The 22,308-nt window shown below is 39.6% G+C and overlaps 2 protein-coding genes across 8 annotated transcripts; one reads left to right on the top strand and one right to left on the bottom strand.

The window, feature by feature from the left end:
• Positions 1 to 942: 942 nt before the first annotated feature.
• On the bottom strand, positions 943 to 13,337 carry LOC135539317 (transcription factor AP-2-alpha-like). 6 transcript variants are annotated; one of them, XM_064965137.1, is made up of 7 exons: positions 13,221 to 13,337; positions 8,534 to 8,968; positions 7,366 to 7,417; positions 5,506 to 5,731; positions 4,886 to 5,004; positions 3,120 to 3,261; positions 943 to 2,321 (listed from the first exon to the last, which is right to left on the bottom strand). In XM_064965137.1, the coding sequence occupies exons 1-7, from the start codon at positions 13,305 to 13,307 to the stop codon at positions 2,039 to 2,041; spliced, it is 1,344 nt and encodes a 447-aa protein (XP_064821209.1). In that variant the 5' UTR covers positions 13,308 to 13,337; the 3' UTR covers positions 943 to 2,038. The 6 variants fall into 6 exon arrangements, with proteins under 6 accessions (XP_064821209.1, XP_064821210.1, XP_064821211.1 ...); XM_064965138.1 differs by having other exon boundaries at positions 8,552 to 8,968; XM_064965139.1 differs by lacking the exon at positions 13,221 to 13,337 and adding an exon at positions 11,341 to 11,486.
• A 5,048-nt stretch (positions 13,338 to 18,385) lies between these two features.
• On the top strand, positions 18,386 to 21,844 carry LOC135539318 (transmembrane protein 14C-like). 2 transcript variants are annotated; one of them, XM_064965144.1, is made up of 5 exons: positions 18,386 to 18,513; positions 20,801 to 20,874; positions 21,024 to 21,125; positions 21,345 to 21,432; positions 21,538 to 21,844. In XM_064965144.1, the coding sequence occupies exons 1-5, from the start codon at positions 18,401 to 18,403 to the stop codon at positions 21,596 to 21,598; spliced, it is 438 nt and encodes a 145-aa protein (XP_064821216.1). In that variant the 5' UTR covers positions 18,386 to 18,400; the 3' UTR covers positions 21,599 to 21,844. The 2 variants fall into 2 exon arrangements, with proteins under 2 accessions (XP_064821216.1, XP_064821217.1); XM_064965145.1 differs by lacking the exon at positions 18,386 to 18,513 and adding an exon at positions 18,548 to 18,652.
• Positions 21,845 to 22,308: the final 464 nt, after the last annotated feature.

The following is a 22,308-nucleotide window of genomic DNA, read 5'->3' as shown; positions in this document are numbered from 1 at the left end:
ACGTGTACAGTTAGGCTTCATTCACCTTATTTGAAAACAGACTGTCTGGGTTAGAGAAAGAGAAGACGAAGCTAGAACGCTCTAGACTAGAACGTGACAGTGAAAAGGAGATCTAGAGCACAGACATAGCATATTCATATACATCCACAGACTCTGCTCCATGCATCAATATATTGATTTCGAGGTGCATGCCATCAATATACAATCCAAACTCTATTTGAATTAGGTTATGTAATGCAATGTTCCCATGGCCTTTTTGCACGTAAAACAAGGCTACATCTGGTGTATTAGCAGTAGCACACGTGATCATTTGCATGGATATGACTTATACGAAGCCTATGGGCTATACGGTAGAGATGTGACCAAATATAACAGATATCCACATTCTGACTTATTTGCCATATCAATTAACTTAATGCAGTTGAAATAAGTTATATTCCAACTGGACGCTGTCAAACAGCACCAATAATTACAGACAGCCTAGTAGTAAAAAATATATATTTGATGCATATCTTAAAACAAACAAAAAAAACTGAGTGGTAGGGAATGGCAAGTGTAATAACCTTCAACACAGCCGTGTACATCTCACTGATTTTAAACAACGGTTTCGCTTGAGGGCTGGCGCTTCACACACGCATCAAACACCAATGTATTCATTGTTTTCTGTGTCATTTGGCAGGGTAAAAAGCTCCGCTGCGGTTTTGAATGATCCTGTGCTATGAACTATGAGTTGAAAGTATATGTGCTTTTTTTATTTTTACTATAACCTACTTGAGGGAAACAATGGGTTCAGCTGCTTATTGCAAGGAACAATTGTCAGGGGACAGTTAAACGCAATTACTGTAACCGTGCTGAATAAAAAAAATGCCAAGAACGAAAATACATCCGGGCGTATATCAACCACGGAATAAAAAAATTAAAAGATATGAATACAAATCGACATGAAGCGTATCAAATATTTATTTTTTTCTGGGCAACAAAGGACTATAATACATTGACAGGCATGGGAACTATTGCCAGCAGAGGTCTATACAATACAGCTAAAACCGCCTCCAATTTGGACATACAAGATATCAGGTGGTCCCAAATGTTTTGAATTTCTTTGAACATGAAAAAAAAATCTAAAGACAATATCCATTTATTGCTTTTATGGTGCTTCAAGGGAAGAACAAGAGGTGAGACGTATTCTGATTGGCACAATACATAAAACCTTGTATTAAAACAAGGAAGTAGAAACACAAAAGAGTTCTTATCAGGATATCCCGTATGCTCTTTTCAACAACAAAAAAAAACGGAATAGAATAAGGATGATAGAGAGAAATGGAGGTTTATTTCTATTACATTTGTTCACTTGCGTCAATGTCGCCTCAACATGCTACAAGAGGGCTGAATTGAAATATCCCAGAGAAAAAAATACCCCAAACCTCTGTTTTCTAAGAACCATAAAACCACATGAAGAACTAACCGAATATTTAAACCCACTAAAACAGGAGGCAACAGATAAATAAAAAATAAGTTTCAACAGACGCACCATATTTACAATTCCCATTAAATTACAGATAAATAAATATATACATACATGAACACAGATTCCCTTATATAACCGTGAATCGTGTTGAAAGTTCAAGTTGGTCATTTGGAGTGAGAGTCTGCAACTGAAGTCATGACATGTAAATGTGGATTTTTCAAAGTTTATTATTCACAATACTGATAATAATTCATCATCTTTTAGCCTCTTTTTTGTCATACGGCTACAATCGTAAATTGAGATATAATGGTCGCTGGATTTCAATCCGTTGCAGCTCATAAAAGGAGGGAGCAGGCCTACATAAAAAGTCCGCCATGTGGCAAAGACCTTTCTCTCTCTGGAGCTGTGAATTATGGTGGGCATCTTGCACGTCGCTTTCCGAAAATCCAAAGTTGAATGATATTAAAAACAAACATGTAAAATCATTGCGAGATCAGGAAGTGGCCCGTTTACTTGATCAATAGTATCTATATGTATTTATAATATTTATATTGGGCTTTCAGGTGAGAATCACTTTCTGTGCTTCTCGTCTTTGTCTCCGCCTTTAGTGCCGCTGTCTGAGTGACTGTTGTTGTTCAGGTACATTTTGTCCATGGCTTTAATCGCCTCCGTCAGATAGTTCTGGAGAGCGGTGAGGGCCGCGCACATGGCCGGGGTCCCGAATCCGTGAGAAATGAGACTGAAATGGGTCAAGCAACTCTGAATCCCTGGCTCAAGTATAGGTTGTGGTCGAGAATTCCCCAAGGGAGTACGGTCCTGGGAAAGCAGGTCTGTGAACTCTTTGCATATTTGCCTAAAAAGGGAGACAATATATGTGTTAATTACAATCATAATGCCAGTCTGCCCCCAATATAAATTCAGTATAGAAGAGTTGTCCAAAAATCCTATTAATTTGAAATTATTTATATAGTTGTTAGCACAACATATTTGCTCAAAGTACTGTAGTGTCGACATGTTTTAATGCAGTGGGGAAAGGTTATGTTGGCGTAGAACCAGCTATGTGTCAATGCAAACGCAATCACAGCAAACAAAATGGTTGCGTGTGGATGAGGCCTGCTCAATAGACCGACCAATGACAGTACACTTCAGTTTGGATAGGCTAATACAGGCCGATTCGTCCACGTGTTTTATTTCATGCTTACGCACCATGATAAACATGTTTGGCATGAATCAAATGAAAAAGAGAGTTGGGATTTTAAATTCAGTTAGTTGACAGGGTGAAATTCCAAAAGTGTTTGTTCATTTGAGCATTTTGTCGCGTGCATAACATCACGTGATGTCTTATCCGGCGCATGAGAAGCTCAAATATTTTGACGTTAGTCGATTAATTTGTATCCAATCATTTTTGTTGGTCAGTTGTAATGTGTCACATTCATTCAGAATGCAATTAATTAGTGGGAAAAATACTACAATGTAACCCAAATACCAATGCCAAAAATGTAACACTAGAAGTCCATGTGAAACCAATCAAAAAGCCTTCAACAAACGACCATCCATTTGAGTTTGTGTTTGCAAACACTGTCGATGTAAACATGAGAATGACTTGAAAACATTTTTTGGGACATACGAAATGTGATAACATAACACTTACTTCGTTGCCAATAACATGTTTTTTCTTTGGACGTGTTCGTTTGGGTCGGAATGCTGGCGGTTTGTATATTCCGCTACTGCCTTGGCTGGAAACTCAGTCTCGCATACATAACCAAAATCTCTGGCAAGATGCACTGCTTCGCCTAAGAAGGAAATAATGGATTGAGTGTATAATATATTGCTCTGAATTGGTGACATCAAATATAGACCAATTAACACTTCCACTTAACAGATGATGAATCTAATGAACGTCTTCGGCCAAAGAGAAGGCATTATTATCGTATCCATGTCCAAAGCAGTAGGCTATATAGCACCTGTAGCATTCCTTCTTTCACATTATGGAACAACATTCAATGTCATTAATACAAGTCAGGCACCATACGTCCTTTTGAGAGAAGAGTTCACTACCAGGGAAACACTACAACAATGTTATAAATAGCGTCATTGCACAACACCATGACATCGATTAGACATCCCTAAACATTATTGAAAGTCCATACGATAATGCAACATAGGAAAGCAATTTTAAAAGGCTATATACGTAAATCTCGCTCAGACATATTTTAGCTTTGAGAATTATAGGTTCATTCCATTGAGGTCTGACTTTTTTGTTGATTTTGGTTTTCATTTCCTGAAACAGTTGGGCTTTTACTGCGGGGCTTCCTGACATAAATCTCAACTCCAGAAGAACGCATGCGCGCCAATTATCGTCAAAGCTCATGTCCAGTAAACCCCTTCTTGTCGTTTCCATAAAATGGAGCGGATCATAAACAATAACAGCACTTCAGAAAAAAGCATAGACTTTTCACTAAATAACCGAGAGCCTTCATACACCCCCCCCCCCCCCCCCCCCTTATCGCAAAGAATCATACATTTGTTCAGCCTCATTACCATACAGCACCAAATTTCAATGAAGCACAATGAATATTGCATTCACTCTTCGGCTGTAATGATTAAGAGGAACCAATGAACCATCCCATGCTTTCACCTTTAAAACCCACTGCTCACCAAATACCACCGCGATGAATAATAACGGCTCAACTTTGCAAGCAACATTTCTTTATTCAATAGGCAATGTCATGATCACAGTACACCGTAAATTACTAATTTATATTATTTAATAGGCTCACAACATATAGTTCCGCCATAGGTCAGTTCCACTTGTATCACAGGGAAAGAACGAACCCAGTGTAAATAATAGGTGACTAGTAGCTGTAGCCTAGTAGTAGCCTTGGCCTACTATAATTCTTACTACTAGCCTACTAGTACTATCTTAATAATAATAAACGCCTTATAAGTCTGATCATGATAACAAGCCACTAAAATAAATCAATATAATAAATCAATCGATCCACTTCTGCCAGAGGTGAAACAGCTCCACACTCCCGCTAGACAATAAATAAGCAAATGCCCATAAGCCGGCTTCAACAGTGAGCCTAATTCATCTGGCACAAACTAGGCCAGCAAGGCTAACCGACTCCTACCTCCAATGTAGTAGCCTAGCCTTAGGCCCATGCACTTTTACAAAGAGAGGATTGCACACAGGTAGGCTAAATACACAGGCCAATGTTGTGTAAAGCCTCTAGAATAATTACCATCATCATCATCATCATCTCAAAAAATACACAGATATCCTTCATGCATTATTGGTTTGCAAGGCCGGCCCAAATTACACTAACGTAATGATTTCGAATGTTCCCCCTGAAACCGTTCATAGCACCTGCTATCGCCGGAACCGGAATTCAGATAATTTACAATGCAATTTACCTTCAACTAGTGACGTCAGCAGGGTAACGTTTGCAGCCTTGCGTCTACCTGCAGGTAGATTTAATCCAATTTTATCCAATTTCTCTCTGAGGGACCTTCCGCCATTCTTAGACTTGGCTCTGTAACAAGAAAGTAAAAATAGCTTGTATGAATAGGCTAATTTATAAAATGGCATGTTCAATATTTTTTCAACACTCAATTGGACACACTATCTGATCCAAAAAGAGTTGAATGAATATTATTTAATCAAAGAGATAACTATCTTTTTGGCATCGTATTTCTTTCATGTGCTTCTGTAACTATATATCGGTGTCTATAGGCCTGTTTGCGTGTCAATATAGGCTAGGCATTGTCAACTCACTGAAACGGATTTATTTGAGTAGATACACAATATACAGCCAACATACTGGCTTTGTGTTAGAGGGTTGAGGGTAAGACCAACAGGCCTACATTCATTTGTGGGCTACATTGCGAGAAAACAAATTCAGTGTGTGCGTAAAGTTAATATGGAATTTAACAGTCTGCCGTTAAGGCTGTTTTAAAAGCAGGGGTGTCACGCTTGGTCGATTTAAATTATTCGTGGAATAAAAAATTAGAAGAGACATTAAAGTCCGGCTCACCTTCTCAGCACCCCGCCCAGCAGTGACGCGTTGAGGCACTCAGGCGGCGAGAGGCGTCTCTGCACTTCCGCCACCGTGACCTTGTACTTTGATGTGGAGCTAAGCAGAGACAATCGACCCGGAACAGAGCAGAACACTTCGTTGGGGTTTACCACACCGCCAAAAAGACCGTCCTTATTTATCCCAATGGTGGAGACATTGTTGTTCTTTGATAAAGAAACTGGACCTAGGGAACACAAAGACAAAGTTCAGTGAATCTCATTCAATGTAGACCCTTAACCATATCAGATCAATATCAAACGCAGTGTGTGTGCAGAGGTCTACACAAAATGCAAACAATGGGCATAGGGTAGGCTGTGACAGGCCAAATCATAATGATAATATTAACACGAATCATAACACATTATCTAAACATACCTAATAATAATATTAATGATAATATATGTATTGTTTTCTTGTTGTTGTTATTAGGCATCTGCACAAAGTGCTAACCATTGCTAAAAACTATTTTATCGTATTTTAAGGCTTTGTTATAGGCCTATAAACCCTATATTTGTTTAGGATGGGCTATAAATTACATTTGACCTCTGAAACATTGCACATTTCTGCAGACACACGCACACTCTCTATGTTGCAAATGTACAATACACACACACATCACGCGGAGAGAAGCTGATTTTCAAATATCCATGGTCCCCCTCAAAAATACATTCGTGCGTGTGATTTCTCTTTGCAGGGTTTACCGTTTTGTGTGCAGGAACCGGAGACAAAGGGACTAGCCTTTTGGATAGATCACTTGTGACATTAAGAGCTCAGGGGAGGCTAATAGAGACAATAGAAGCTAAACGAACTCTTGAGATTACTAATATAAGAGCCAATTATCATGCTGACGCGGAAAGAGCATCTCTCAAGATTCATCCTCAGCGCAACTAATTTGACTTGACAAAAGACTCTACATGGCGAGAGGAGTAACATTCAACCTGACCATGAAGTAGGTCTCAGACGCCCGAAATGGTCTTATAGTATAGGAGAAAACATTTCAATCCACACGCAATTATGCTAGGCCCATCTATATAATTCCACAAACAACCGCAGCTATGTAAAACATTGATGGAATTGGACTCTATAAATGGTTTAGAGACCTTGCCTATTTTTGCAGGTTGAGATTTGATCCACCTTGATGCAGGATCTGGTATAATCTTGATACTGAATACATACAGCATTAACAACTTCCATGTTAGATTTGCTCCTGCGGTGCAAAGAGAACTCCTCACTGGACAGACTTCGCTTCAACCTCTAGTTTTGATTTACATTTGGCTGCGTTGTCATCTAACGTGAATTCAACGTGAAATCAACATTTTAAAAAGTCATTGGATTTAGGTTCAAAGTTGGGTAAAAAAAATACACATCATATATGTAATATATGTAATATATATAATATATATATTATGTTGATTACATCTTCTGTTGATTATTTTTTTCAAATAATATCAATTTTCCACGTTGACATCATCGCATAGATTTTTTTTGTTGAAATGACGTGGACAGTGGGTAGCCTATAGGCCTATATATGATATCGAACGAAAAGGATGCAACACATTAAAACCTATACGATACAGCATAACCTATATAGGGCATATTCGCATCTGACTACTTTGAAATGCTGACATTGGCCTTCATTGATTAAACATGTGCAGTTAGTTTGATGCATTCGAGCTCACGTATTAAAAAACACTGCGCATTAATCCATTTGGTTCAGTGAAGCCTTCGCTACCGCACCGAGCTCCCGAGCAGAGTGGTGGACTGGTGTGGTGTTCAGCTTGTGCAAACAGGCATGGCACCTCGAAGGAAACTGCTTACCTTTTTTAATTACAGTCTGGTCTGGGATGTGAATTCCTTGATCCTCAATATGCTGCAACACACAGATGCACAAACACTATTTAATAAAGAATACAATGGAATTAATCTTACATGTCATGCTGTTTGCAAAAGGCTGGCGTGTAGCCCACAATCAGACAATATGGGGGGCCTATAGGCTACCTGTTATTATTTTCAATAAAGGGGAAGGGTTATTGTCTATAGCTGTTGGGCAGGGTGCGTCGTGCACACCAGACTTAAATAACGCCTCAATAATCGTGACCTGATTCCATCCACAGATTGGCTACTTACGAATACATATTAATTATATTAGGAATAACGGTGTTATTACAAGCCGTGCACGCTAATTAGTGATTAGGCCATTGTTTTCAATAAAACAAAACGATTCCTCACTATAGATAGACCCTTTACTTATTCCATTTCTTCGTATTACCCGCTGAGCGCTGGACCTTCATCTAAAACATGGTGCTCAGTTAATGTGTAAAACTCCCGAGTGGACTATTGTATTATTATAGCTCACAGACCCCCACTCGTATCCGGACTTGAACGAGTCTTTTCAATGAGCACAATTAAATTAAATATGAAGGGAGGATTATCCAGAATCACGTCAAAAAAATGACAGGGTATATGAATCAACAATCGTGGTATACCATCCATTTTGTGAGAGGGGTTTGAGATCAAATTATAGTCATCAGAGCTGCAGTTTAGATCTGTTTAGTTTAGGGTAAGTGTTATTTATAACACTATATTTTTTTCAGTGGAGGGAGGGGGTAAACAAATTATCTCTAATAAGGCTAATAACGTGCAAACACAGCCAGAAAATATAGACTGAATAATCCAGGCCTGTATAACATGTTTGACTCGAAGGCGTTTGTAAAATCAAATACATTTGTATAAAAAGTCCTCTGTCAATTAAATTCAATTAAGGGCATAATCTTTTGCTATTTCTGCATTTATAAAATTGAGTCATAAAATGTAGGCCTTAACATTTAATACAGAGCTGCCAATTTACAGCAGCAAACTTTAATAGAAGGCTACGCGTGTAATAATAATGTATAAATCGTAATTATAAAATAATAACAACAATTATTATGATTATAATATCAATAATGTGAAAGTAATAATGTAATAGTAATAATAATATAATTACCAAATAATGCTGAATTACCTGAACATCTTCTAAAGAGTGATGTATTCCATGGATTGGGATAGAATCTGAGAGTCCCGTATCGAGTCCGTGGCCCGACGGCAGGAGCACTTCTCTCCGGTACTCTCTACAGAGCTGATGGGGCAGGCCACGGTGCTGGTGCAGCAAAGTGCTCTCCTGACTCTGCCTCTGGCCCGGCCAGCCAGGGTGCTGTGGCTGCGGCTGAGCATGCAGGGAGTTGAGGGAGTAGGGGTCGTTGACGTGCGAGTAGGGGTCCTGAGACTGGGAGTAGATGGGCTGGTAGGGTGGGGGGAAGTACGGTGGCTGGAAGTCGGAGTTTGGGGTATGGGAGAGCGGAGGAGCACTATACGGAGACTGGCCCACGCCTCCCAGCTGAGGTAGTCTGGCTGTCCCATTGCTGGTACCGTCGTGACGATCCTGCAGGAAAAAGGAAAAATAAATTAAACCTATACACCAATTTTACCCGTTTTCACAGGGACTTTTATGGACCGTCACCTACCATCAGGCCTATTGCGTGTGTATCCAAATCTGTTGACATTAAATAAACTATGGGCAATAATGAATTAAATCAGATCCATGTTGAACGGATGAATAATATCCTAATAATAATGCTAGTAATACTAATTATACCAATAATAACAGTGATAATTACTGTAGGCCAATAATACATTCGTATTGGATCGTTTTCGGAAAAATAAATAAATGAATAGGCCTACAGTTGGAATATTTCGATACTGATGTAAAATGTGAGATATTTGTTTGGTTTAAATTGGATGCTATCTTAGCAAAACAATTTGATTAAATAAATGCAACAATCGGAGTCTGAATGCAGCATGAAGTATAGGCCTATCTCAGTCCTTGAAAAGGAGTCCAACTTACCATCGCGGAAAAGCTGTGCACTAACATCTGCGAAGATTTTCGAGCGATTCAAAATGTATTTTTCGGAATAAAAACGTTGACAAATCAACGAAAATTTACGAGCAAACAAAATAAAGCCAGCAACAACACTATTGAAAGATCACGTAGCCCAATGTTCAGATAAGCATCAGCGAATAACGATAATCCATCAGAATTTGATTAAATTCCCACTATCCTTCATTCGATTCTAAAAGGCAGTGTTTTGTCTTGCGGATTTATGTTTAAAGTTTCTTGTATCCCTGTTTCGCCGTCTGGCTCGAGCACTGCTGTTCCTTCGCTTGAGCTCTATTAGCAAAGAGCTGCTTCTTCCCTTGGACTCCTAATAGCAGATATTCATGACTATTAATATTAGGCTACACGAATTCTTAATAAGGGTAGAATGGCCGGAAATCGAGCGTGAAGCAAGGAACCAACTCAAGGCAGAGTCTGCACTAAATGACGTCCATTGAATGAGGAATCAGTATATCTAATCAGAGATGAGGAGAGAAAGAGGGAGTGAGTGAGGAGGGGAGAGAGAGCGGGAGACAAAAAGAGGGAGATTCTCTTGCGTCTGACGAATCAGAGAGAGGAGGGAGGGGTTTAAAAGGTTCGAGGGCAAACAAAAGTGAAAGAAAGACAGAATGAAGGGGTGACCAGAGAGAGAGAGGAAGACCCATGGAAAGAAACAATGTGCACCTCTGATTCGTGTGAAAATCCAGCAAACGCTGAGGGCATCTCGGCTGGCACATTTGTACTGTTCAGAGGGCGGTTGTCTGCTCGCCTGTGTTTTCCAATTCAGATTCTGACGCCTCGCGTTCCATGGCCCTTCCCGAATATCTCAAATGAATGAATCCTCGGTTATTTGACTTCAAACTACGCCATCCAAGCTAACTTTAACTTGGAACAAATATATTACAAAGTTCTCAAACGGATACGCACCTCACAAGCTTATGAAATATACTTTCCCCTACTAACCTATTTGCACGCGACCGTTTTGACAAAACAGCGAAAGAGTCCCCTTTATGAAAACACCGTGTAGTTAAACACTTGATTTCTATTAACAGAAACAGGTATGTTACCCGTAAATTAAACTGGGTTTGAGTTAATCACAAATTCAAGCCCAGCGTTTCTTCCCTGCTCTTGACCAGACTATGTTCCTTCTCCCAGACCCGGGCAAAAACATGTTCAACTGGATTCACCGCTCCTAAACAACTGCCTGATATGACTGCTAAACTTTCTGTGTGCTATAATAACAACCACTCAGCCTGTGCACGAGCTAAGGGCTTGAAATGCACCGACTTCTTCCATAAGAATATTAGGGATAGGCATCCCATCATTTATTCTATATTTAAACACATTATTATAAACAAACTTTTTTCGATGATAGTTAGAAAATGCATTGAGTATGTCTCCCTAAGTACATTTAATGTAAGATAATGTATAGGCCTACATTTTACTCATTGTTCAGCAATGATTTTTGATAAATCCTATTAAAACGCAATTTCGTAAAAAAATATATAAACCTTTTTGTCTCTGTTATTGCCTATGCATCAGGTTTGACAAATATTAATCTACTTCCTTGCTTTGAAAATGTATGATTATGATTATTAATATAACTGTTGTGATGATGATATTTATTACAATATTTGCGTTATAAATATTGAAACTGCAAAATGTATATTTTTACACAATAAAAACTGTAATGAGTCTATTTCAAAATAGAAACATATCGAACATATGAAATAAACCAGTATGCATTTTTATATCCTTCAGTTGAATTAAATATGTTTCCTGACAAATGTCAAAACAATTCCAGATTTTGACGAAATACAAATAAACTGCACGCCATTAATGACATGAAAACGTCAATAAATCAAATATGAGCCTCTTACCTCGTAATCTTCATATTTTATATTGTCAGTTAATTTCCAAAGCATTTTCATGGGTTGTGGTGGGTCTTGAGAGCGCCTCTCCTTGTTCTACACAGTGAATTGTGCTCTAGCTGAAACTATTTTAGGTGAACTTGGCTGTCTGCGCTCTGAGATCTCCCTCTAATGGTGGAAGTAAAAGGCTCGCGCACCACTGTACTGACATTCGCATTCCCTCATTAGCATACCAACAGCCGCTTGATTCCATCTGCCCAACACCAATGGACAACACAGGTAAAACTGGAGAGAGACTAAACATGTATTTACTTCTCCCACATAAAATGACAATATACAGCACGAACTGAGCGTAAGCATTAAATATGGCAAAAGGACAAGAACAAAACCTGCACCTAGGCAGAAGTGTGAACGTTCATCATTATGATGGATATGATCAAACTAATAATTGGATAATACGTGTTATATCTTATATTAATTTGCTTTACTTTTCTTGCATATTCCGTTTTAGCAGATGTTGTTTGATGAGAATATTTTGTTTGAAACAACTTCATGAAAACAACTTACATCAGCTTACACACACATGGCCTAACCTATGGTATAATCGGTCTCTGTATCTTCAACCCGCCCTGAAGAGCGTGCCACACCATGCCAAATACTCTCTCTACTATTATCTTAATACCTGATTTTCGTAAACCTGTTGTTTTAGATGTATTTCGACAATGAGAAGCTATTCTGTCACTTTCATGTAAAAGAGGGACCACTCTAAAGTAGCTATACAGCTCCATTGACGACATGGAAGAGCGCCGTTTTTGGAATGTAAATAATTAACACAACAAAACAGCTTGTTTAATGTGAATGAGGGTCAAAAGTATTTGGTCTCAGTCCCGTCGCCGGCGAAGTTGAGCACCAGGGGTTTCGGGTCAAGAACCAGGTCGCCAACTCTAGATTACCATTTTTTGGTGGGGTACCTTTATAACCAGTTGTTATTAGAGACAGGACCCATGAAACGAGCTCACAATGGCAACTATCGTCTAGGTAAAAGTGCCTTAGAAATTGTGGGATGTGTGCTGCGGTGTTGATTTTAGAGGTGGTGTTCTTTCGGAGAGTGAAACCTAAATCTCACCATGGCTTGTGTTACCGACCTCATTTTCACCGCGTTAGAACGTTCTGTTTGAAAATCTACATTGAATTATTATTTTAAAACCCTTTCACCAGGCCAACATGCAACATACACAGTAATACATCGATCGATTTGTTTCGAACTTTGAGACGAGAAGAACCACAAGTCCTAGGCGACCTATAATGTTATTTCAAGTGTTGGTTATTTACCATCGCAGAGACGAATCAACATATACAATGAAAAGTTGGAGAATATTATGTATTGACTGTGCTATTTTAATTGATTTTGTATTCACACTTTAAATTTTAAAAACTAAGCAAAGCAAAACTAAATGTCTGAGCACGGTTCTTTCAAATATATGTTTACTGTTCACACATTCCATATAGGCTATTCTTTGCTTCTTTATAAGGGACGGTTTTCAATCTTCTTAAACTGCTTGAGCGGTATAGCCTACTTACTATGCATCATGTTAAACCGACTTTCCCAAAGTTAGCACAACAGCCAATACGGTATTGTTAATCAGGGGTAAATGGAACATTATTAACGTTTGAGGGAAACTAACACTGTACAAGTGCAAATAATTTAAACAATACCTATAGAATATAACTTTATTTATATTTAGGCTAAAGATAGTGCTAGTAATTCTACAAGGCAATCGCTTATGGCCAATGCATTTCCCCAGTTGTGTCCATAAATTCGACAAATTAAACTCCTGTAGTATGCACACGTTCAATAACACCTTTGTTTTTAAATAAACAACACATACCTGCCAATCTCCCATTTTGCCAATTATCGACATGATTTTTTCTTCAATCTGTCCTGATATGGTAGCTTGCATGTCGTGTAATCTCATTGAGCCTTCGGTCCCTAAAACAATTTTAGCTTTTACCTGTACTGAACGAGATTACCTCACCTGGCCATAAAAACCGTGTGGGCCACCTGGTGGCGCACGCGCAATGGACCGGGTGTGTAATCCTACCTGAAGTCGAGGTAATGGTCTCATGTAAATTTGCATTTGGGTCTCACTGCATTGAACATATGAGAGAAAAGGGTACAACAGCAACTTTTTTATGGGCTAACTGTTGTGGATTGGCCTACTCAGCGAGGTCAACATTATAACTTTGCTAGAGTTTTACCATTTTTACATGTATAAATAGTAAACTAAATTAAAAATCTTATTGATTTACAACATGTTAATACGTTTACTCTGTCAGTTGGTTGTAAAATATTTATTCACATTCAAAATGAAACTGTATCAGGATGAAAATCGGATGGTTACTGTAACATTACTTACACACAGTCTACCGGATTCCCTTACGTGCATTGGGGTCACGGTTTATTTATCATCTGTTTATTTCCTACTTATGTAAACTCCTCGGGAGGAACTCATCTTCATCAGGCACACAAACAACAACAAAAATAACAACACGTGCGCGCGCTGAGGTGATAAACGTATTTTCTTGTCATTTCTAACCGAGCACGTGTCGACTCTATGTTGTTGACGGCAACATGGATAGAGTCGACACGTGCTCGGTGTTGCACTGTCAATTGCAGAATGGAAGGATATATGGCTGTCAATTGCAGAATGGAAAGATATATGGCTTGAGCAATGGTATGTTATTTAGTTGATATACATATGATAAATAAACAATAATAACAATTGTGCTATGTCAAATTCAACAGTGACAACAGTAAGCTAGGCCTATATAGCATAAACAACAGGCCTTTACCTTTGAGCATACTTTTCCTAAGAAAACCCAGCTCAGTTTGAAATAGACAGTCACACAATTTTTAACGCAAACACTCAAATATTTTAGATGACATTTTTTATTTATTTAACTTGCACACTTCATTTGACTGTTGTGTTATAGTCTGTCATTGGCAACTGTCTTCAACCTTGTATTCTATACATGTTTGAGGGAATATTGAAGTTTTACTTCAAAGACAATCGATTTGAGAATAATAGAAGTACAGGTACAGAGTAAATAGAACAATGTACACAATATTTCAGAGCAGCAAGGTGGACTGGAATACTGTGCACAGGAACGCTGCAAGTGTGTTGTGTGAGTTCTGGACAGGATACGTTTCCATGTTAATATCCAACCTGTTTGTCTAAGGCTTAGTTTCAACCGCTAGCACCCCTACCACGAGCCCCCGGCACAATTTCCGTTCAGCACCATAAAACCGTGCAAGATGCTTAATAGGCAACGATACTGAAACGACTGGTTGCACTTTTTGGGGCATTGATATATCTCACCATTTAGTAAGGGTAATGCGCATGTAATGCGTCTTGCCAATAACAACACAACTGTATTATCATTATCATCATCAGTAGCTGTTGCATTTCAGATATTTAGATGTATTTCAGATGTTTACGTAATGAACAGTCCAATGCTAAAGAAATAATCTACTTCACAACAGGACATGTCATAGAATGTGGTTAACTCATATTTCGTGCTTAATTCTTATATACCCAAACCTTGGCACATAACTTTATTCATTTATTCATATCGTACAAGTAAGGCGTGATGAAACTATGCCTTATATCTACGTAAATAAGAATAAAATGGTTTGAAGCACTATAAACAAGGTGTAAAACAATTTAAACAAAATTAGCCAATATTATATTCCATCCCTCATGTGCTTCAAATGTAACCATGAAAATCTATGAAGAGTCCTCACACATAATGTTATGAACTCTGGAGTTATAGATTTTGTACTTATGTGTTTCGAGTGATGAAATCGTTATTCTCAAATGACGATCTCCACACTAATAAATTGTGGTCTTGCGCCATCAAGCGCTAAGAGAAAGAAGAGCACTACAGAAAGCCAGAGTTTCCAATTCAACGGTATTTGAAACCAAATGTATTGTGTGCAAAGGGCATTCCAGTAAGAAATAATACGCTCAAAGCCTACCAGCTCAGTGCAGAGCACTTCACTGCAATGATAATTTAGTTTAATGAAATAGACTATAAAACAAAATTACCTTTATATCAAGAATACGTTTTATTATTCCCTATACTCGATTTAAACATATTTTTTTAATGTACCATTTCGTCTCATCCTAAAACCCTTCATAATGATAATAATCTCAGATTTGGCCCAGTATTCCTATTTATGAATCCCAGACAGATACAATCTGAACACAGACATCGGCAGGTATATACATTAATTGATCTTCTTGCGCCATCTTTTGGCAGAAATTATACAATATAAAGACAGTGCATCGTTATAGGCTTCTTTCCTGCCTTACCTCACAAGATATCATTATAAAACAATGTATAAGTGTTTTGTGTTAATGGGCATTATTAATAGATGATACATGTTTCATTTTGGTAATGAATAGGATGAAATGTAGGCTGATATTTGAAATATGTATTGGTAACATTTTGACAAGCTTAATTTTATAACAATGATTGCCTCGCCTGGTTCACCAACTACTTCTCTGATGGAGTTCAGTGTCTCAAATCGGAGGGCCTGTTGTATGGGCCTCTGGCAGTCTCCATGGGGGTGCCACAGGGCTCAATTCTTGGGCTGACTCTCTTCTCTGTATACATCAATGATGTCGCTCTTGCTGCTGGTGAGTCTCTGATCCACCTCTACGCAGACGACACCATTCTGTATACTTCTGGCCCTTCTTTGGACACTGTGTTAACAACCCTCCAGACGAGCTTCAATGCCATACAACTCTCCTTCCGTGGCCTCCAACTGCTCTTAAATACAAGTAAAACTAAATGCATGCTCTTCAACCGATCGCTGCCTGCACCTGCCCGCCTGTCCAGCATCACTACTCTGGACGGTTCTGACTTAGAATATGTGGATAACTACAAATACCTAGGTGTTTGGTTAGAGTGTAAACTCTCCTTCCAGACTCACATCAAACATCTCCAATCAAAAGTTAAATCTAGAATTGGCTTCCTATTTTGCAACAAAGCATCCTTCACTCATGCTGCCAAACATACCCTCATAAAACTGACCATCCTACTGATCCTTGACTTCGGCGATGTCGTTTACAAAATAGCCTCCAATACCATACTCAAAAAATTGGATGCAGTCTATCACGGTGCCATCCGTTTTGTCACCAAAGCCCAATGACTGGAACGAACTACAAAAATCTCTGAAACTGGAAACACTTATCTCCCTCACTAGCTTTAAGCACCAGCTGTCAGAGCAGCTCACGGATACATAGCCCACCTATAATTTAACCCAAACAACTGCCTCTTCCCCTACTGTATTTATTTATTTAGCTCCTTTGCACCCCAGTATTTGTATCTCTACTTTGCACATTCTTCCACTGCAAATCTACCATTCAAGTGTTTAACTTGCTATATTGAATTTACCTTGCCACCATGGCCTTTTTTTTGCCTTTACCTCCCTTATCTCACCTCATTTGCTCACATTGTATATAGACCTGCTTATACTGTATTATTGACTATGTCCTCTCTCTCTCTCCCTCTCCTCTCTCTCTCTCTCTCTCTCTCTCTCTCTCTCTCTCTCTCTCTCTCTCTCTCTCTCTCTCTCTCTCTCTCTCTCTCTCTCTCTCTCTCTCTCTCTCTCTCTCTCTCTCTCTCTCTCTCTCTCTCTCTCTCTCTCTCTCTCTCTCTCTCTCTCTCTCTCTCTCTCTCTCTCTCTCTCTCTCTCTCTCTCTCTCTCTCTCTCTCTCTCTCTCTCTCTCTCTCTCTCTCTCTCTCTCTCTCTCTCTCTCTCTCTCTCTCTCTCTCTCTCTCTCTCTCTCTCTCTCTCTCTCTCTCTCTCTCTCTCTCTCTCTCTCTCTCTCTCTCTCTCTCTCTCTCTCTCTCTCTCTCTCTCTCTCTCTCTCTCTCTCTCTCTCTCTCTCTCTGTGGAACCCTGACCTGTTCACTGGACGTGCTACCGTGTCCCTTGACTTGCTGAATGATTGGCTATGAAAAGCCAACTGACATTTACTCCTGAGGTGCTGACCTCAGGAGCCTGGTTCCTCTAGGTTTCTTCCTAGATTCTGCCCTTTCTATGGAGTTTTTCCTGCCACCGTGCTTCTATTTACTGCTTGCTGTTTGGGATTTTAGGCTGGGTTTCTGTACAGCACTTTGTGACATCAGCTGATGTAAAAAGGGCTTCATAAATACATGTGACAATTTGGTTGTGTATCAGCAGTTTTATCTTGTTATGTCACTGACAGTCACTCAATTAGACATGTCAGCTGGTCGTCAGCTTGGTCGTCTAGCCAGGTATTTAAACATGGAGTAATCATAGCCGAATACCGACCGGACACACATGGCATAAGTCATTACAAAATGTTTAGAACTGCAGGAAATTAGCTTTAAATCAGCTTTTCTCTATCCCATGGCAAAATAGGTAGAATTGCAGAAAACTTGATGGGGTGGGTGGGGGAGGGGTCACTAAAATGTTTTGCTGTGAGGTGGGAGGTCCCCCAACCAAATATTACTAAGGGCCCCCAAACAATGCAGTAATCAATATCAGTATTACCATTTTAAAAAAGTAATGTAGAACAAAACACGATAAATAGAAATAAGAAGAACACAAGAAAGTAAGCACGCTATATACAGGATCAGTTCCAGGGTCAGTGCCAGTAGGCCTTGTGGTTACCATAGTGATCCATTCTGAACATATGTCTGAAACACCTTACAAACACTCAAATTCAACTCATGATTAAGTGCATCATTTTCTGCGGACATTACTGTCTACATTAGGCCAATATTCTGAAAAGTAATTCATTACAATTAAATAAATAGGCGACGCGATGTACTGTATTTCATCGATTAATTACAGGCCTTTAAAATATTAGGTTTCCCCTTGTATATGTGCTTTAATTGGATGTTTTTATACATTTATTGTAGACACTTGAACAGAGCTTTTGTCAATTATTTTGACAGTGTCACTTCCTAAAACATTATAATTGGGGGTACATGGGATATGAGGTCCAGAGTGTTCCAGACAAATTAGGTTATGCTGTCTGCCATGTGGAGAAAAACTTCACTTCCCGTGGGGTCTTTGGCCGCGCGTCATTGTTACGATACGCACTACGAAGCAGCGGTGAAGGATACGCCAACAGGAGCAAGGTTGTACACAAGCTTGTGTTTTAGTATTCCAAAGGTTTCCTAAACTTGACAATGTAGCCATCTGCCTTATAAATTAATGCCGATCGCACACACGGGCAACTCCATTGACTCAATGGGCACTGTTGTCTTAAACTGCTAGGTATGCTATGTTGCGCTCTGACTTGCAATTTTGTGGGATTGATTTACTGTCTAAAATGTTTCCCAACCGATACATTACAATGTACTAAAGAAAATCAAATATAATATATATTTTAAAAAGGGAAACATTGTAGCAACGTTGGGGCAATTAACTACAGTGTTCCACTGATTAATTTAGCTGGGACAGGCTACACTGTTACCAGAAGATAGTGACCCTACCGTCACGCTTTTTTACCCTGAGCTGTACTGGGGACGCAATCATGGTTACGTTACACGGTGGAGCCTGCATGAGATAGGAGTTGGAAAATGTACGGATGGGATATGCCACTGTACTCCAAAAATGTACTTTTATCCACACTGCTGCATATAGACATTTTAAATACTTCAAAGTTTTCCAAGAAAATTGCAATTTGTCCTCATGTTAGCTAGCATTAGCCACCGCAGTTGTTATGGAAGGTGGTGTTGAACAGCAAAGGAGCTGATTGGGTGACACTGAGATTACAAAACGGCGGAGGTGGCTACTGCTAGCAAGCATGAGGACAAAAAGGTAAGTTTTCCGGAAAACTCGGTTTTTCAATCATCTCGATGGAACATTGTGGATAAAGGTCAAATTGAGTACAGTGGTAATTGAGTACAGACGCATTTCTCGTGCCAGCTCCTCTGTGTCTTAATGTAACCATGATTGCGTTCCGTTCCCAGTGCAGCTCAGGGTAAACAAGCATAACGGTAGGGTGGTGTTTTACGGCAAGCTACATTGTATCTAAGTGAACAGGGGTGTATCCATTATGTCTTGCAAGGGAAACCGTTGACCGTTTAAGAACCAAACTGAAGCAAACGAAATGGGGAGGAAACCGACTCAAACCTACTTTTGTATATTTAGTGAATGTGGACGCCACTTCAAATTAGTGGAATAGGATATTTCAGCTACAACCGTTGCTGACAGGTGTATAAAATCGGGCACACAGACATGTGTAACCAATGTGAAATGGCTAGCTAGTTAGCGGGGTGCGCGCTAATAGCGTTTCAATCAGTGACTTCACTCGCTCTGAGACATTGAAGTAGTTGTTCCCCTTGCTCTGCAAGGGCCCCGACTTTTGTGGCGGGATGTGTGCAGAGGGTCCCTGGTTCGAGGCAAGGAAAGGGATGGAAGCTATGCTGTTACACATGCAATCTTCATAGACAAACACTGTCAGTAGAATGGCTTTACTGAAGAGCTCAGTCACTTTCAATGTGGCACCGTCATAGGATGCCACCTTTCCATCAAGTCAGTTTGTCAAATTTCTGCCCAACTAGAGCTGCCCCAGTCAATTGTAAGTACTCTTATTGTGAAGTAGTAGAAATGTTTAGGAGAAACAACGGCTCAGCCGCGAAGTGGTAGACCAAACAAGCTCACAGCACGGGACAGCTGAAGTGCGTCGCACGTTAAAATGGTCTGTCCTCACCACGAGTTCCAAACTGCCTCTGTAAGCAATGCCAGCACAAGAACTGTTTGTCGGGAACTTCATGAAATGGGTTTCCATAGCTGAGCAGCCGCACACAAGATCACCATGTGCAATACCAAGCATCAGCTGGAGTGAACTCCATTGGACTCTGGAGTAATGAATCATGCCTCACCATCTTGCAGTTTGGGATGAATTTGAGATTAATTGGAACGCCGACTGCTAGCCAGGCCTTGCTACTGCTCTTGTGGCTGAATGGATGGAAGTCCCCGCAGCAATGTTCCAAAATCTATTGGAAAACTTTCCCAAAGGGGTGGAGGCTGTTATAGCAGCAAAGGGGGACTAACTCCATATTAATCTAATTTTGGCATGAGATTATTGACAAGCAGGTGTCCACATACTTTTGGTAATGTATGGTATCTAGCCACAACCAGGTCTGCCCTGAGAACACTCTGGGTTTCCACTAATGCGACGTAACGTCTCGCAACAGAATCGGCGTAATCAATACACCTTAGTTTAGCAGGGAGCTACGTTTTTGCAAAACAACAAACATGGCTATCTAACATTTAACAGGCACATCTTGAGTTAATTAATGACTTGCTACATGTGTATCGTCGCCACATGCCCACTGCCAATTGTTCTGCAGTGGGTGTGGCAAATGGCGATTACTAGCCTAACATTCTCCCTCTTTCCTTCGTTACATGTTCTAGAATGACTGATTGGGTTGGATATGGGTATGCAGCACTCATTGCATCCGGAGGAGTGATGGGCTATGTCAAAGCACGTACGTTTATTGTTGTGCCGTCATGTTAACTCAATTGAATAGAGTAAATTGTTTTTAAGCCTAATGCATTGCATCATATGTCCAGTCATGCGACAATGAACTGATAACATGGTTTCCACTCTCCCCTGTACATCTTTTGGTGTCTCCAGGCAGTGTCCCCTCCTTGGCGGCAGGTCTTCTCTTCGGCAGCTTAGCTGGGGTTGGTGCCTACCAGATATCGCAAGATCCTACAAATATTTGGGTGTCTCTAGGTTAGTAAACCTTTGGTGTTGTCCCTCACTGTTTTCTGAATGTATCTCTCTGTTAAAAGTACAGTTTCTGTCACATTTAGACACACTAACCAAGTATGCATACATATGTCTCGTCGCCCAGACCTCTCTTGATCACTACTAACTGACTTCTAGCTACTCATGATGATTAGTTTTACAGTAGACCTACTACATTGAGTCAATTCCCCCTGTATTACACAGTCACATCAGGAGCCCTGGCAGGTGTGATGGGAAAGAGATTCTATGGTTCCAGGAAGATGATGCCTGCTGGAATGATGGCAGCAGCAAGGTAGCCAATCAACTCCCTTCTGTTGTTGTTGTTTCAGGACTAGGAAATGAGGATGATGCAGTATGAGATTACTTAACATGTTATTTTTGTCTCTACCTTGTGTAGTCTACTTATGGTGGGGAGGCTGGGTGTTGGAATGCTGCTGCAGAAGCCCCAGGAGTCATAATGCACTGAAATGAAGAAGACGTTCACAGACACTGATGTCAAAATCACTATCCTCTCATGCTTTTCTACGGTCTTCAATCACCAAGAATATCAGTCAGATATGTGAATGTTATTTTGGAAAAATGTATAATTGAACACTGATTTATGAAATAACAAGGACTGTCATGTGTTTTTGTTCATATTGTTACGCAGATTTGTCATTACGTTACAAGAGATAAATGAACCGTGAAGTTGCGTATAACGTTTATGAGATGGCCAATGTTTGTTTATTTACCTTTATATAAGTGTAGACTGCCATCATACATAATATAACTGAAGTCAATGCTGCTTTAGCCACTGATTCAGTAAATTACTACTCTGGATATATGAGCGATAAACCTTTACAATTACAGTTTCAGGAAGAATTTCCTAATAAAATGTCCTTTGAGTTTAGTAATGTAAACAAAACTCTTAAACATAATAGAAACAATTACATTTATAAAAACCTAGAATACAAAATTCACAAAAAATCGAATATTATCATAAACTAATTGCATGAGGCATGCCAGATGTCGGCATCCAACGGGTTTCAGGACAAGGTTGTCTATGAGGGATACTTTAGAGCAGTGTTTCTTAAATTATTGGTCGGACCCAAAGTGGGCCCCGGGCATGTGAGAGGTGGGTCGTAAAATGATGGGAATACATCTATAATTACACATTTATTTCTTCTTA

The sequence above is a fragment of the Oncorhynchus masou genome, unplaced genomic scaffold (genome assembly GCF_036934945.1).
Source record: "Oncorhynchus masou masou isolate Uvic2021 unplaced genomic scaffold, UVic_Omas_1.1 unplaced_scaffold_2250, whole genome shotgun sequence".
NCBI lineage: Eukaryota > Metazoa > Chordata > Actinopteri > Salmoniformes > Salmonidae > Oncorhynchus > Oncorhynchus masou.
The sequence above is the reverse complement of the archived record's forward strand: the minus strand, read 5'-3'. Positions and strand labels throughout refer to the sequence as shown.

Excerpts from the sequence above, each read along its gene's own strand:
- LOC135539317 (XM_064965137.1), bottom strand. The coding sequence starts at position 13,307 with ATGAGATTACACGACATGCAAGCTACCATATCAGGACAGATTGAAGAA. Across the intron at positions 8,969-13,220 it reads GCAAAATGGGAGATTGGCAG|GATCGTCACGACGGTACCAG; the intron begins GTATGTGTTGTT and ends TTTTTCCTGCAG. Across the intron at positions 2,322-3,119 it reads AACATGTTATTGGCAACGAA|GCAAATATGCAAAGAGTTCA; the intron begins GTAAGTGTTATG and ends CTCCCTTTTTAG.
- LOC135539318 (XM_064965144.1), top strand. The coding sequence starts at position 18,401 with ATGCTGTCTGCCATGTGGAGAAAAACTTCACTTCCCGTGGGGTCTTTG. Across the intron at positions 18,514-20,800 it reads GATACGCCAACAGGAGCAAG|AATGACTGATTGGGTTGGAT; the intron begins GTTGTACACAAG and ends TACATGTTCTAG. Across the intron at positions 20,875-21,023 it reads GATGGGCTATGTCAAAGCAC|GCAGTGTCCCCTCCTTGGCG; the intron begins GTACGTTTATTG and ends TGGTGTCTCCAG.